At 37.9% G+C, this 14,943-nt stretch overlaps 1 protein-coding gene across 1 annotated transcript; it reads left to right on the plus strand.

Moving 5' to 3' along the window:
- Window positions 1-685: 685 nt before the first annotated feature.
- Window positions 686-14,457, plus strand: nploc4 (NPL4 homolog, ubiquitin recognition factor). The gene is made up of 17 exons (XM_084135878.1): window positions 686-843; window positions 1,902-1,982; window positions 5,930-6,039; window positions 6,162-6,389; window positions 6,581-6,629; window positions 7,421-7,515; window positions 7,600-7,723; window positions 7,885-8,064; window positions 9,073-9,159; window positions 9,672-9,743; window positions 9,829-9,955; window positions 10,167-10,327; window positions 11,233-11,304; window positions 11,602-11,694; window positions 12,069-12,188; window positions 12,428-12,530; window positions 12,647-14,457. Exons 1-17 carry the CDS (start codon window positions 829-831, stop codon window positions 12,802-12,804), a joined length of 1,875 nt encoding a protein of 624 aa, XP_083992004.1. The 5' UTR covers window positions 686-828; the 3' UTR covers window positions 12,805-14,457.
- The last annotated feature ends 486 nt before the right edge of the window (window positions 14,458-14,943 follow it).

The following is a 14,943-nucleotide window of genomic DNA, read 5'->3' on the forward strand; positions in this document are numbered from 1 at the left end:
AAATCATCCCCTGACTGACGTTACTTTCTACTCAAGGACCTTGACAGAAATGTAGTGGAGTAAAAAGTACGATATTTGTCTTTTAAATGTAGTGAAGTTAAAGTAAAAGGGTTCCAGAAAAAATAATACTCAAGTAAATTACAGATACTTTAAAAAGTGTACTACAGTACTCAAGTAAATGTACTTTGTTACTGTCCACCTCTGAATATTTAAAGTAAAATATATAAATTAATAAACATATTAGCAGTGTCATTAAACTGTCATCACAATTGCAGTTTAAGTGAGTGCGTGGTTTTGATTTCAACTTTTGTACTGGATCCAGTGTAAAACAGTGCATCTATTCAAAATAAAATACTAAATAATAATAACACACACACACACACACACACACACACACACACACACATAGGCCACCACAAATAAGCATGCAAATAAGGGTTAAATTACAGCATCAATTAAAGTGTCATAAACTTTAATAAGATCTCTGGCAAAAGCTATTAAAAAAATACACCTATATAGTAATAAATAATATATAAAATTTATTATCTTTTGGGGGGGGGGGGGATGCTATATGTTGCCAACTTTTTTTTTTTCTTTTTTTTTTTTTAATGAAGATATACAGGAACATAACACACATCTCCTAGTTTCTATCCGGTGACTTTAAACATGATCCCGTCATAGCCCGGAGTCCGGACTCATATAGATGTAGCACCGGCTCTGTGAGTTTGGCATCGCTGCATAGACCCGAGCAGATCACATAAACAGCGATATTAAAATACGTCAAGTCTCATTTCAGCGACATCAAGAGGGACGGTTCATACCATCAACATGGCAGAAAACATAGTAAGTGTCAGTCTGCGTGTGTATGTTGGCAGTTTAAGTGAAGTCTGTCATCCAGTGATGAGGCAGCAGAATTGTTAGCATGATGCTAATGATCAGACTCAACCAGAATCGTCCAGAAACGCATTAAACAATTAAAACAACATTTGTGTTCACCACTCATCTGACTCGTTAACTTACGATTTACCGCTAGGGCTTGTTATTTCTGCTGAGGTTGACTTTATTTGGCTTGGCACAGGTAAATGAAGACAAGATTTCATCTAACTTAAATTAATAGTTGAGATATTACGCTATGACCTCAGTTAAGTTAGGATTGTTTTGAACTGTTGTGTTTCTGATAGTTTTATATCTGGGAAGTGAATTGACATTGAGTAACTTATTCAGGTGTTTTGAATGGCACATTTTATTTTGTTTAGCTTTTGTATTAAAAGAAAACGACGAGACCAGGAGTGTAACGTTAGCTCTGTGTTCATATGATAATATGTAATAATAATAATATATCACTCTGTTAGATGTTTGGACGTGGAGACGTGTGGCATGCGTAGACCTCTGTACCGCTTTGAGTGTCAGATGTCAATGGTTTGCCCTCCAGCAGCCACCTGTTTTCTCTTATTTGTACTACTGGCTTGTTTTGGGCTGATTAACAGTTGTGCTCTCGTTCCGTTTTAACCCAAGTGGTGCTCATTGCAGAGCCAAATGACATCCAGCTCCACCTCTCTGGACGCCATGGCTTGAGTTTGACCTAGTCCGGCTCCACCTCTGTGGATCTACTGGGTGGAGGGATAGAGTTATGGGTAGGGTTAGGTTGTGGTTGGACCTTCTAGCTCCATCCATTATTACATGAGCCCCAGATTACATCCAGACAGGGGGAGCTGGATGTCCATGACATCATGCTCCACCCTTGGCTCTGCAGTAAGCAGCCTCTCTTTTAACTTGTAACTTGCATTATGCCTCTAATAGAGATTGATTGTCCATTGAAAATTTGTACGTTTGCTTGTTTGTATGTCATACCTGTTGCACTAACCGTAAAATTCCCTTCCCTTATATTTGCTCATTGACAGATCATCCGTGTCCAGTCTCCAGATGGAATGAAAAAAATCCCCTCAACAAAGCGTGAGACAGCTGCAGCTTTCCTTAAGAAGGTAAAGGGAATTAAAATTTTGCTCTAGATCTCTCTCTGTGCTGTAATTTTCTTTCTCACATATGCAATTAAAAGATAAAAGCTGTACAATGATCTCCTTTAAACCTCTTATTGACAGTACGGCTGCACTGCAAGATAGCAAATAATATTGTATATTCAAAAGTGTGGGTTATAAATTGTAATGTAAGGATATTTATAATGTTACAAAAGATTTCTATTTCCAATAAATGCTGTTCTTTTGAACTTTCTATTCATCAAAGAATCCAGAAATTTTTGTATTCGGGTTTCTACAAGATTTTTAACCAGCACATCTATTTTCAACATTGATGATACTAAGAAGTGTTTCTTGATCACCAAATCAGCATATTATAATGATTTCTGAAGAATCGTGGCTTTGCCATCTCAAGAATAAATTTAATTTTAAATGTTATTTTATTTTGTAATTATATTTCATATTACTGTTACTGTATCAAATAAATGCAGCCTTGGTGAGCATAAAATACTTCTTTCAAAAGCATTAACAAATCTCACTGACCTCAAACTTTTGAACGGCAGTGTATAATATGTATTTGCTTTTAGAATGGAATGTAACTTTTATTAAAAAGCCTTTGTAGCCAAGCAGATTAAGTGAAGTGGTAGTTTTGTATCTGCAGCAAAATCATTTAAATGAATATTAAATATACTGTCAAATGTATTTTCTCACCCTTCCCTATGACAGAATAGGTGTTACTATTCACCACAGATTGTATCTATTGTCATGCCTCTGCACTCATGCAATGGTTACATTCATAGCCTGCCAATAAAGAAGCTGAGAATAGCACTACAACAAATGCACAGCATCAGGTCCTGAGTCAGTAAAAGTGGCAGCACAGACTCCTTCTCCTGCTGAGTGCTGAATGTTGATTAATTAATGAGGCGGCTCTGAAAAAGGAGACCTACTGTATGTCCATATGCTGCAGGCTCGCAGATGTGGGCCGCAGTGACACACATCTCCGCTGTGGTGCAAAGCTTGATGGGTGGTGTGTTTGCTGCAGAGTCAGGAATGAACTAGGGCTTGGGGCCAAAATGCCACCGAAAGGCCAAAATATAAAATGTAGGGCACCTATATCAGGGTTATTATAGTTAGCTGAAACTTAGCCTCAACCTCAGACATCGCGCCCACGGGCTGATGTTTGCTGAACGTCTAATGCACACAAAATGGAAAACACTTCATGAGTTTCGAACTCGTCATCTGATTGGTTGAATTATACAGGATTTCCAGAAGATGTGTGTGTGTCGCGTTCTTTAACGGTCTGTCTGGAAACAAAGCCGTTGTGACTTAATCTGCTTGGCTACAAAGGCTTTTTAATAAAAGTTACATTCCATTCTAAAAGCAAATACATATTATACACTGCCGTTCAAAAGTTTGGGGTCAGAAGAAGAAAGCCGTCATGTTTACAACTGTGACAATAAGCGCTTATCAGGATCAACTAAACACGGTTGTTGTTTTTTTAACTATGTGAAGTTCGTGGTGTCATTGTTGGAGAAAAGTCATTTATTAGATGCACACCGGTCTGCTATCTCAGGGACATTTGACACATTTTCATTTCATTTTTCATTTTTTTACATTTTCATGCCCTTAAACATAACGCGGAACAAAACGAAATGTTATTGGTTGCTTTACATGTTGATCAGACGTTGTCTTGGGCGGTCCTTGGCCAATGAAAGTCCAGACCTTCTACTGACACTGTGAAGGTCTGGCTATGTGAGACTACAGTAGCTGAAACTAAAAAAAAAAAATAAAAAAAAATTTGTTGCTTTAAATAAAATTTAAAAAAACAGATTTTGCATTTTCATTTAGCTTAACATGATGTACTAAAATAACCGAAACTGAAATAAAATTAATAAAAACTATGGAAAATTGTTTTTTTTTAAATGACAAAAAACACAACAAAATTACTGAAACTTTAACTACTATTAAAATTTAAACAAAAAAGCTGTTCAAAATATTAATTAAAAACTATGTGTGTTTGCATGATACTAAAATAACACTGCCCTATAGTCTATTTCTCTTTTTTTTTATTTGTTGTCTAACAGAGATATATATATTTCATTATATTATATTTCTAGGTCTATCTAGTTATACATTTAGTAGCAAAGTAGTAGTAAGTGATCAATATTCAGAATAAGTGCAGGAAAATGGTTTCAACATGTTAACATGGCAACCTCATGTCTTCTCTAAATCTTGATTTTAGGATATAGAAATATATATGTCATTGAGGATTTTGGATGTTTTTAGTTAAGGCTGTTTTGAGGCAGAGGGTTTGTGTTTGCCTGATGTAGACACTTCAGGGCCCATTAAAGATTCATGTCTCTGAGCAGGAGAGCGGAGAGTGAGTCAGCGATCAGTTGAGACCGTCTCACTGTTTGATTTCGCCATTAAATGGCAGAAAAGGGACAGAGAGAAGTCGAGGAGTCTAGCTATGGCCTCTCTGAGTGAGAAATGTGTGCTTGTTCATCTTGTGTTCTGGTGCTTGGAGCAAAAGAAATGCATAGAGATAGAGTGCATTTAGGCCACGCCCACACCTATAAGTTAGTTATAAATTGATTATAAGTTGTTATAAGTCAGAAATGACCCTTCACGCGATACAAAGTCAATGGAGACGGTTGGATTGTCCCGTCCCCCCGGTGGGCATGGTTTTCAGATTATGACGCGTGTCACTCTGTCTCTATACTGCATTTTTATAACATTTCTATGTTGAATATGTAATTAACTGGGTAGTATGTTACACTTGTCGAGCTATGAGTTAGTTCACCTTGGAAAATTGAGTTGGGGCCGGTTCATACAGAATGCGTTTTTTCCATTCCACGGCGCTACTGTTTCATTGTGTTCTATAGACGTGCTAGATGGACGTTTTTGACCATTGTGCTCGTGTCTCTCGTCTTTTGCAGCATCTCGTGCATGACACGGCGCTCTAAAAACACAACGCTCAAGTTAAAATAAGTTTGACTTTTAAAAAATGCGTCTTTAGACCTTGATTTTATTTTCTGCTCCATTTTTAACTGCATAAATGCTTTCTGTGTGAATGGCCCTTTATAAGTGATTGTAAAAGGTGCTTTTGATTAAGAAATGAATGACTGCATTTGGCATGTTAGCGGCATAACATCTTTGAAAGATAGTTAACAGCAAGTAAACTAGATATCCATGAGTACCTACATTATTTTCCTGGTCACACAGTACCTTTTAAAAGTTTGGGGTCAGTAAGATTTATTTTTTTATTGAAGGAAATTAATACTTTCATTCAGCGAGGATGCATTAAATTGAAAAATGTTTTTTGTATTTTTTATTTAAAAAAATGCAGCCTTGGTTAGCATAAAAGATTCCTTTCAAAAACCTAAACTTACTGACCCCAATTTGAATGGTAATTTTTGGTAGTATTTTATCCTGATTTTGTCTTTACCAGGGAGTCTGACCACACGACCTGACCAAACTTTTCAAGTTTAGATCTAGTAGCTTATTAATTGGTTTGTAGAGTTTTGCATTATGTATGTCTCTATGTGTAAAGCCTTAATTTCCTTTGGGAATGAGTTGCATCTCTCTCATTTTGTTGCATCATCGTCTCAAATCCTTTCTTTTAAGCACTCTACTCTCATAACCTCATTAGAGTTTGAGGAATTGTATCTGCATGGCATTAGAGAGAGACTCACAGTCCTGCAGTCATCACTGCACAGTCTCTGAAAGTCAAATAATCATGACCGACGCCACACATTTTGGATGCACCCCTTATTTAATTTGTCAAAACTTCATTATCTTATTAGTAGAGACTCCAAAAGGTGGATTAGACATCCAGAATTGACCAAGAATGAGAACAACTGTGCTGCAGTTATATTAATTCCATCAGTTTCAGGATTTTTTTTCAAAACTTGTTAACTTCTTGTTTCTGACATCCTTTTTTGCCTTCTTTACAGGTTGCCGAAGAGTTTGGCTTCAGTTCAAATGGTTTTTCGATCTACCTGAACCGGAACAAGACTGGAGAGATCCTGTCACAGAACAAGACTCTCAGCCTGCTGAAAATCAAGTAAGTGTGCAGTTGTGAGAGATTGGGTTTACTCTGTTGTGCACGTGTGGGCTTGTGTCTTGGCAAGAGCATAGCATTGTGCTCAAGTAAACGTGACGGAGTTGTTTTTCTTTGTCTTTTAGGCATGGGGACATGCTTTTTCTGTACCCATCCTCAGCTGGACCCTCTAGTGAGAACATGGACACAGCTCAGCCTCACACTTCTTCTTCATACCCCTCCTTCCCTTCTTCCTCCTCATCATCATCTTCCTTATCCCGCTCACACTCTGCACCACAGATCCCAGAGGATGAGATTGACCAGTATCTGTCCAAACAGGAGGGAAAGATCTACAGAAACAGAGACCCCCAGCTGTGAGTCGGCTTTTCTTTTCACACTACCTCGGAAACAGTTTTTAATCTATATTGTTCTCAATTTCTAGAGTATTTTCATACCATACTTTGGAGCTATTGCAATATGCAGCTTATTGAATAATTCATTGCAATATGAGGACTCAGAGTACTCAAGACATATTTGTATGGCATTCTTTGTCATTGTTTCTCAGGTGCCGGCATGGTCTCATGGGGAAATGTGTGCACTGCGTACCTTTAGAGGTATAAACTTGTGATCCTCCCTTGGAACAACAGAGTACTGATTGGAAAATGAGTCTAACCCAGTGGTTCTCAACCAGGGTCCCTCTGCAAACTTCCAGGGAGCCCCAAGATGACTTAAAATAAGCCAAAATAAGCTAATACAAATCAAGATGAAAGCTCACATATTATTTCTTATTTCAAGTGTTCCTTTACAACTATCATTTTTATATAAGAAGCAGGGTCCCCACAGTCTAGAAAAACCCGGAAATATGAGGAATTTTTAAAAGTGTTTTTTTAGACATGGAAAAGTCATGGAAAATAATTAAATCTGATTTTTTTTAAAAAGGGGATTTCATTTTAGCATTTTTTTTTCCTAAAAATATTTTGAGTAGAAATTGCTGAGACACTGCCAAATTTGTGAACTTAAAAGTATTGTAATAATTTATCTCAATTACAAGCAAGTGGAAATTTCATATATATATATATATATATATTTTATTTTATTTTTTTTAATTTGAATGTAATCATTACAATTATTTTATTTTATTATTTTAATATTGACACTCTTATTTTCTGTAGTTTGAAAACAAGCAGATTTGTCATTACAGCAAAAGTACCTTAAATAAATATCTTGGTCTACATGGAATATTGTCTTGGATAATGAGGGGCCTTGAATTCAAAACGGTTGAGGACCACTGGTCTAACCTAGATGAGCATCACAGAGAGTACTGATTACAATACTGCAGTTAAGACTGATCCACATGGCACAGAAGTACATTTGCTTTTTCATCTTCCATTTTCTGTTTTAATAGCCTTTTGATGAAGACTATCTGAACCACCTTGACCCACCGGTCAAGCACATGTCCTTCCACGCCTACATCCGGAAACTCACGGGCGGAGCAGACAAGTTAGTGCTTCTGGGAACTCTCCACTCTTACCTGAATAAGACTGTGGAAATAAAGTGACTTAATGAAGTTTTCCTGTCTCTCAGGGGAAAGTTTGTGGCACTTGAGAATATCAGCTGTAAGATTAAATCTGGCTGTGAGGGTCATCCGCCATGGCCAGAGGGCATCTGTACCAAGTGCCAACCCAGCGCCATCACTCTCAACAGACAGGTACCAAGCTACTCTCAGTCTGTATCACAAACACCCTTAATTTCATCTAACTCCAACATTACATACAGACAAACTGTTCACTGATCACCCTCTGCTTCTCTGTTTCATGCCTGGTTGGGTAAATCAGTGTCATATTGAAACTGCAAAAATTCTTGTTGCAGAAATATCGACATGTGGACAACATCATGTTTGAGAACCACACCATTGCTGACCGTTTCCTTGACTTTTGGAGGAAGACGGGTAACCAGCGGATGGGGTACCTGTACGGACGCTACACTGAGCACAAAGACATCCCTCTCGGCCTTCGAGCAGAGGTTGCCGCCATTTATGAACCACCTCAGGTGAGAGACTCAGACAGAATCAGTGGCCCATCATCCTTTACTGCAAATACAACAATAGCACTAAGTATGTTTTCACGATTTTAGTGACTGATTCTCTGTGCCAGGGTTCCTCAAATCCGGTCCTGGAGCGCCACTGTCCTGCAGAGTTTATCTTAAACCATGATCAAACTCAGTTACCTGCAATTTTCTAGTAACTGAAGACCTTGACTAGCTTGTTCAGATGTGTTTGATTAGGGTTGGACTTAACTCTGCAGGGCAGTGGCTCTCCAGGACTGGATTTGAGGAAAACTGCTCTAAGCTCTTGTGTGTTATCTGCACATGTCCAGATAAACACAAGAGGGCAATAAAAGACTAACATTTATAGTTAGGCTCCCATTCTCAGACAAAAGATATTTCTGGTACTTCTGCTGAAATGACAAATAAGCACATTTTCAAACTTTATTTATGGAAACTGAGTCATAATATATTAAAATAATTAAATTATAACAATTATAAATAATTTAAATAATTAAGTTCCATAATTTCGGATGTTTCAATAACTGAATGTTCTTTAGGTTTTACAATTTTAGACCAATTAATTTATGGGATTTTTCTTGCAATTTGTGATTACATTTCTACCCAATCAAATGTTAGAACTTGACAAAAATATATATGCATTATAAAAATGCCCATGACTTTTTGGCATTTCTTTTTTAATTCCAAAAAATTCAAGAAGTCGCACTTTTAAAATTCCCTCATATATCCAGGATTTCCAAAAACTGTTTTTATCCTGTTTTTTTATATAAATGACATTTGTTGAATGAATTAATTAAATAAAAAAAGTAATTCACCATGTCTGCCATTTCATCCAGATTGACACTCGATGATTATTCAAGTTATGCACAGTATTGCACTTCATTGCTGTAGTTCCTTAATCATGCATGTATGGAACTATTTGATTTAAAAAGGTCAAGTATTATTTTGCTGCTTCATATTCTCTTCCTTTGCCACCCGTGTGCTCTGACTCAGATTGGAACCCAGAATAGCTTGGAACTGATTGAAGATCCCAAGGCAGAAGCAGTTGAGGAGATGGCTGCAAAACTGGGCCTACGGAAGGTGAGAGACCTTTTCCATGCCTCTTAAAAATTGGGTAAATAGTAGTTTATCAAAGAAATAACATTTTACCCAAATTATTAAAGACAACAGGATTTAAAATGGTCTGCTTGAGGGAGAGGAGAGAGAAGGGTTGCTTTAATGACAAAAGCACAACATATCACAGGTGGCTCCCATCAGGACCAATAAGCTAAATTACGCCAATTTTCTCTTATTTATATTTATATATATATATATATATATATATATATAATTATTGGTGGGAGGCTGGATGCTTTTAGTGAAGATCTGCCATAGTGTAGTCATTCATCCCATGAGGCTCTAATGGGATTTTTTGAGTTCCTCTCTCTCCACACTTCTATGACTTCCATATGATACTTTCAAGTTACTTGCTGATGGATGATAGAAGTGTCCCTTGTTTGTGCCTGAGCATGTGGAACAGCTTCCAAATGTAGTTTTGGCACACAGAAACTGTAAAGCTGTTTTTGATTAGTAATATCAGCTATTTTTTTCAGGTGGGATGGATTTTCACAGATCTGCTGTCAGAGGACACCAGGATAGGCACTGTTCGCTACACCAGAAACAAGGTGAGTTGACAAATGAAAGATGAGACTAACTACATGGTGTGTTCTAATTTCATTATTGACCAATGGATATGTTTCACCTGTTCAGGATTCATACTTCCTTAGTGCAGAGGAATGCATCACAGCTGGACACTTCCAGAACCAACAATCCAATGCGTGTCGACTTTCTCCAGATGGCCATTTTGGATCCAAGTTTGTCACAGTGGTGGCAACAGGTACTCCTTTACACGAGATTTACTGCTGCTGTTCTGTTATCCAGTGAGGTGATAAATTAATTGCATTTGGTTGTGTCAAATGCCTGTTTGGGATTTGCTTCAAGGCTGATAAATCACTGTCTGTTTCAGTTCATGCTGTTTTTTTTTAGCACAGAGCATTTTAATGGTACCTGTGAAAAATAAAGGTTTAGTAATATTTGTGTGCTGGCAGGTGGTCCCGATAACCAGGTGCACTTTGAGGGGTATCAGGTGTCTAATCAGTGCATGGCTCTGGTGAGGGATGAGTGTCTACTTCCCTGCAGAGATGCTCCTGAACTGGGCTATGCCAAAGAGTCCAGCACGGAGCAGTACGTCCCTGATGTCTTCTATAAGGTATTGGACTAAAACGCTCCTCACACATCATGTTATGAAACATAGATGCTAAATGCATACAGTCATGATGCATGCACATACAATACACTACGATCAAAAGTTTGGGTCGGAAAGATTATTATTTATTTTTGTGAAAGAAGTGTCTTGGGCTCACCAAGGATGCGTTTATTTGATCAAAAATACAGTAAAAAACTGTATTATTGTTACTTATTATTTCAGTTTAAAATAACTTTTCTATTTTTATATATTTTAAAGTTTAATTTCATTCTGTGATGGCAAAGCTGACTTTTCAGCATCATTACTCCAGTCTTCAGTCACATGATCCTTGAAAAAATCATTCTAATACGCTGATTTGGTGCTCAAGAAACAACGATTTGCTGCCTAATATTTTTGTTGAAACCATTATACTTTTTCCCCCAGTATTCTTTAATGGATAGAAAGTTTGAAAGAGCAAAAATTGATTTTTTTTGTAACAATGCGAGTCTTTGCTGTTACTTTGGATCAATTTAATGCATCATTGGTGAATAAAAGTATTAATTTTCTTTAAAAAGAATCTTATTGACCTCAAACCTTTGAACAGAAGTATAAATGCACATTTTCAGTATAGTCATAGTCACACAGCTTTTAAGTGGTTTCAGGTTTTTTGCCTCTCTCTTTACATTTTCATTTCTGTTTCAGCATGTAACTATAGCCATGATCATGTGACTTGCAGGTTTTGCAAACAATCTGAGCTTTCCTTTTACCTGAGCTTGTCACATTTGTTAAAAAAGAGAGAAGTTAATATGTCTATTGTTTTGGGCATAAACCATCTTATCAGCATCACTTCTGCCACAGGAACGAAGGGGATTAGTTGTCAGTGAGGCATAAAAAGTTTAACATTTTCTGATCTTTTTCTTCACCTTCAGGATACAGACAAATTCGGCAATGACATCACGCATTTAGCCCGACCACTGCCAGTGGAGTACTTGATCATTGACGTGAGTAGTTGTCATGTTACAACCACATACTTTTGCACTGATCATACTCTAGACCTTCAACCTGCCAGTCAAAAAGCAGGGGAGTAGATTTATACAATCGTTGTCCTTGTTACAAAGTGGATAGCTGGTCTTTAAGATTCAACAGAGAGCCATGTGCCAATTATGGTACATGGCATCAAACTGGCTGTAAACAAATGGCCCATTCCTTATTGACCCCGTAAACTTTCCTTCATTCAATGCTATGAAAATAAATGAATGCTATCATAGTTTTTTGTTTTGCATTGCTCTTTTTTTCAGATCACCACCACTTTCCCAAAAGACCCTGTGTTCACCTTCTCCTCTACTTTTCGCTTCCCCATTGAAAACAGAGACGCTTTGGGAGAGACTCAGGTACACATTTAGGGCCGGATTTACTAAATGGCAAATTAGTGTGAGTAAAATCCTATAAAAGCACTTATGGGAGTGGAAAATTCTGAACTTGATCTACTGACGATGTGCACATTAAAGAACACAGACACAGCCGGATCATTTCCATAATGACCAACGCAGTCTACCAAGAGCAGCGCAAATCAGCATCTGGTTTAAGACATGCTTTTTTTTTAAAAGTTAAATAATAGCACAAATACCAGTAAATTGACTAGCGCAGCGCAGCTTTTATTTTAAAATGTTACTTTTTAACATTTTTTGACTGTGGTCAAAGTAGAGTCCTACCTCTGGAAGTATAGTTCTTTGTTAAATATTCACTTAAAAATGTGTGTGTGCAGGACTTCCACAGTTTAGCGACGTATCTTTCCCAGTGTTCTTCCTCCTCCTCCTTCCTGGGCATCGTCTCAGATTTCCACCTGCTCCTCTTTCTTGTCACCAATGAGGTCATGCCCTTAGAGGTGAGTTTTTCCATTGTATTTATCTATATACACACACAACACACTCTCCTACTTAACCCTGTAATTCCTTCCATTTTTTTTTTGGTTCTTCAGGTTATCATGCTTAGTTTTTATTTAGTTCCTGTGTAGGCACGACTGATACTTGTTGTTTGTTGTACTATACTACTACTACACTTGTTTTTGTTAAGTGTTATTTATTTTGCCTGACAACCTCATCCCCTTCTCTCTTATATTCACAGGACAGTATCGGACTTCTGCTGGATGCAGTGAAGACATCCAATGAGGAATTGGCTCAGACCTGGAAGAAATCAGAGCAATGGGCCACAATCGATCAGCTCTGCAGTGAGTAGTCATGCGCAGTATTATTTAGTGTTTTTGATAAGGAGTTCAGTGTTGAGAGCATCTCCATTTTGATCAAAGATGAGTCTTGTTCTTTTTTTTTTAATTCTTTATCCCAGACACAGTTGGAGGGCAGCCATCGGGATCTATGGATTATGCCATGGGTGGCCAAACTCTCCCACAGTCCTCTTCGGCTGTGTGGTCCTGCCTCCACTGCACCTTCATGAACCAACCTGGCACCGAGCACTGCGAGATGTGCAGTTTGCCTCGCAGCTAAAACCACAAGAATTCGGGCTGAACCGTACATCCCACCGGGAACAGCAGTGAGAGTGGGCGTGCTTCCCTCTATTCCTGCCGTTTTAGAATGCCTAATCCTTAACTCCTCCCCTCCTTCACTGACTGTGTCGGATCTAAACGCCTATGCCAGTCGCGTGCTTGAATATGCGCCCAATCCAACGCTGTGAGCTGCATCACTTGGATGATGAATGATGGCCGAAGATGATGGGTTGTACCCATGTAGCACTCTCTGTGTGAGCCCAGTGCATTCTGGGACTTTTATTTTGACAAAGCACTTGGGCGAAGCTCCTTTCACCACACTCATCTCCCTTTGCGGTCCAATATAATCTTTCAGCGCCATTGGTGAAACATGATCAATTTCTCTGATATTAAACGTCTTTCCCCAACTCTCACTGAGGATGTTGTGTAAATAATAAACAGAGAAGGAATAATGCTGTTATTTAATTTCAAAAGATTTTATATGTTGAGAGAAATGACTTTTTCAAGCCCATTTTGAGGTGAATGTGCAGCTGAAAGATCTTTCACGTCACCGCGGTTTCTTAGATCTTCAACCATAGTGTTGCAAGTTCAGAACACTTTCTTCACCCAACATGCATGCTTTCTTAATATACATCCATTCATTTGCTTCACATAATCCTTCACTTTGTTTTGATGGGCGATGATTTTCCTTAAGCATCAGTTCTAAACGCTTGATTAGATTGGAGTTTGAATGGTTGATTGGCTGCAGACCCAGAGTGCGGTTCCTTTTCCTTAAGATTGTAATTGACCATTGACTTCTGAAGGCTTAAGAATCTACGCTTTGATTGGTTTACGTTTGCGTCGTAAAAACTGTAGCCACTCAACTTTGGCGCTGGTACCTTTTTCTGCACCATTTCACTGTCATCACTCTTTCATTTTCAATTTCCCGTTCGTCCCCTTGGCGCTTGTCCAGATTTCAATTATGCTGATTTTATTTCCAGCGTTCAGCCCTTGAGGAGCCTGTATCATTGCCCCTTCAAAGAGATCTGTCAGGGCCATCTCTGAACACGCTCACCCACCTGTCGGAGAGATTGATTGATGGGGAAGGAACAGAGCTACAAATATAAAGGCAAAAGTCTAAACTTAGTCCACTTGATTGACATCTTTGTCCTTGGACGTAAACCAGCCTCAGATCTTTTAGATTGGTCTGTGTAATCTGGACAGATTTTACTGGCTGAACACAGGGTTATACTGTCTTTTGACAAACTTTTTTCCATTTGGTCATGACTTCCTTAATGTTTTAGAAACCAGCCCAAAGACATGATCTCTTAAATATGCATTCAGGAGAATTTCAGCCTTCTGAAATAATCTAGATGTTTACATTGTGTTATATTTTGTAGAGTTTCCTCAAATTTCTTGATTCCCAAACTCACCCATAATTTTCGACACTAAAATTCAGGCTATTGGTTCACTTAAATAGGCACACATTGATCTTTGTCCACAGGATAGTCTATTTTTGGTTTAAAAATTTGAGGTTGTACACAGTCTTTCCTCCGAGCTGCGGATAGCTGTACTTACATTGTCACAAAACACAGGTGCCCTGAGTTGTATGCTTTCAATTGGTTTTGGGTTTTTAAATAAGAGAATAGTTCAACAATAAAACAATTACTTTGGATGCTGTGGTCTTGTCTTTTTTTTTTTTTTTTGCTTGATTTTTATTTAATAATTTTTTTTTGTTCTTACAATACTCATGCATTCGTTTCATTCAACAACAAATTTTGGTTGTACAAAATTCTATCGTTTTTGTCCTGATGATTCATTTCCAAGACAAGATGGGGCCCTGTGCTGCTTGATGTATCGCTTTACATGTACTTCAAGGGCTCTACATACAGTAGATCCCAAACAAATGGAGCATATGGACTTATTCAAAGGTTTGTTTTTAAAATAGGTCTTCTGCTGAGTGGAGATGCATGGACATCATAATACCTACCGCTTCCATTCTAGGTTAATTTATGAAAGCTGCACCTGAACTTTGATTGTTCAAATTGGGATACTTTAAAGAATATTTTTTAAAATGGCTACGCCAATTTTTGTGTTTCTTAAAAACTAAAACAATGGCTGAAGAATAGACCTGAAGTTTTACCTCCAGCCAATCAGAAGG

Source organism: Abramis brama (genome assembly GCF_963993115.1).
Source record: "Abramis brama genome assembly, chromosome: 14".
Lineage (NCBI taxonomy): Eukaryota > Metazoa > Chordata > Actinopteri > Cypriniformes > Leuciscidae > Abramis > Abramis brama.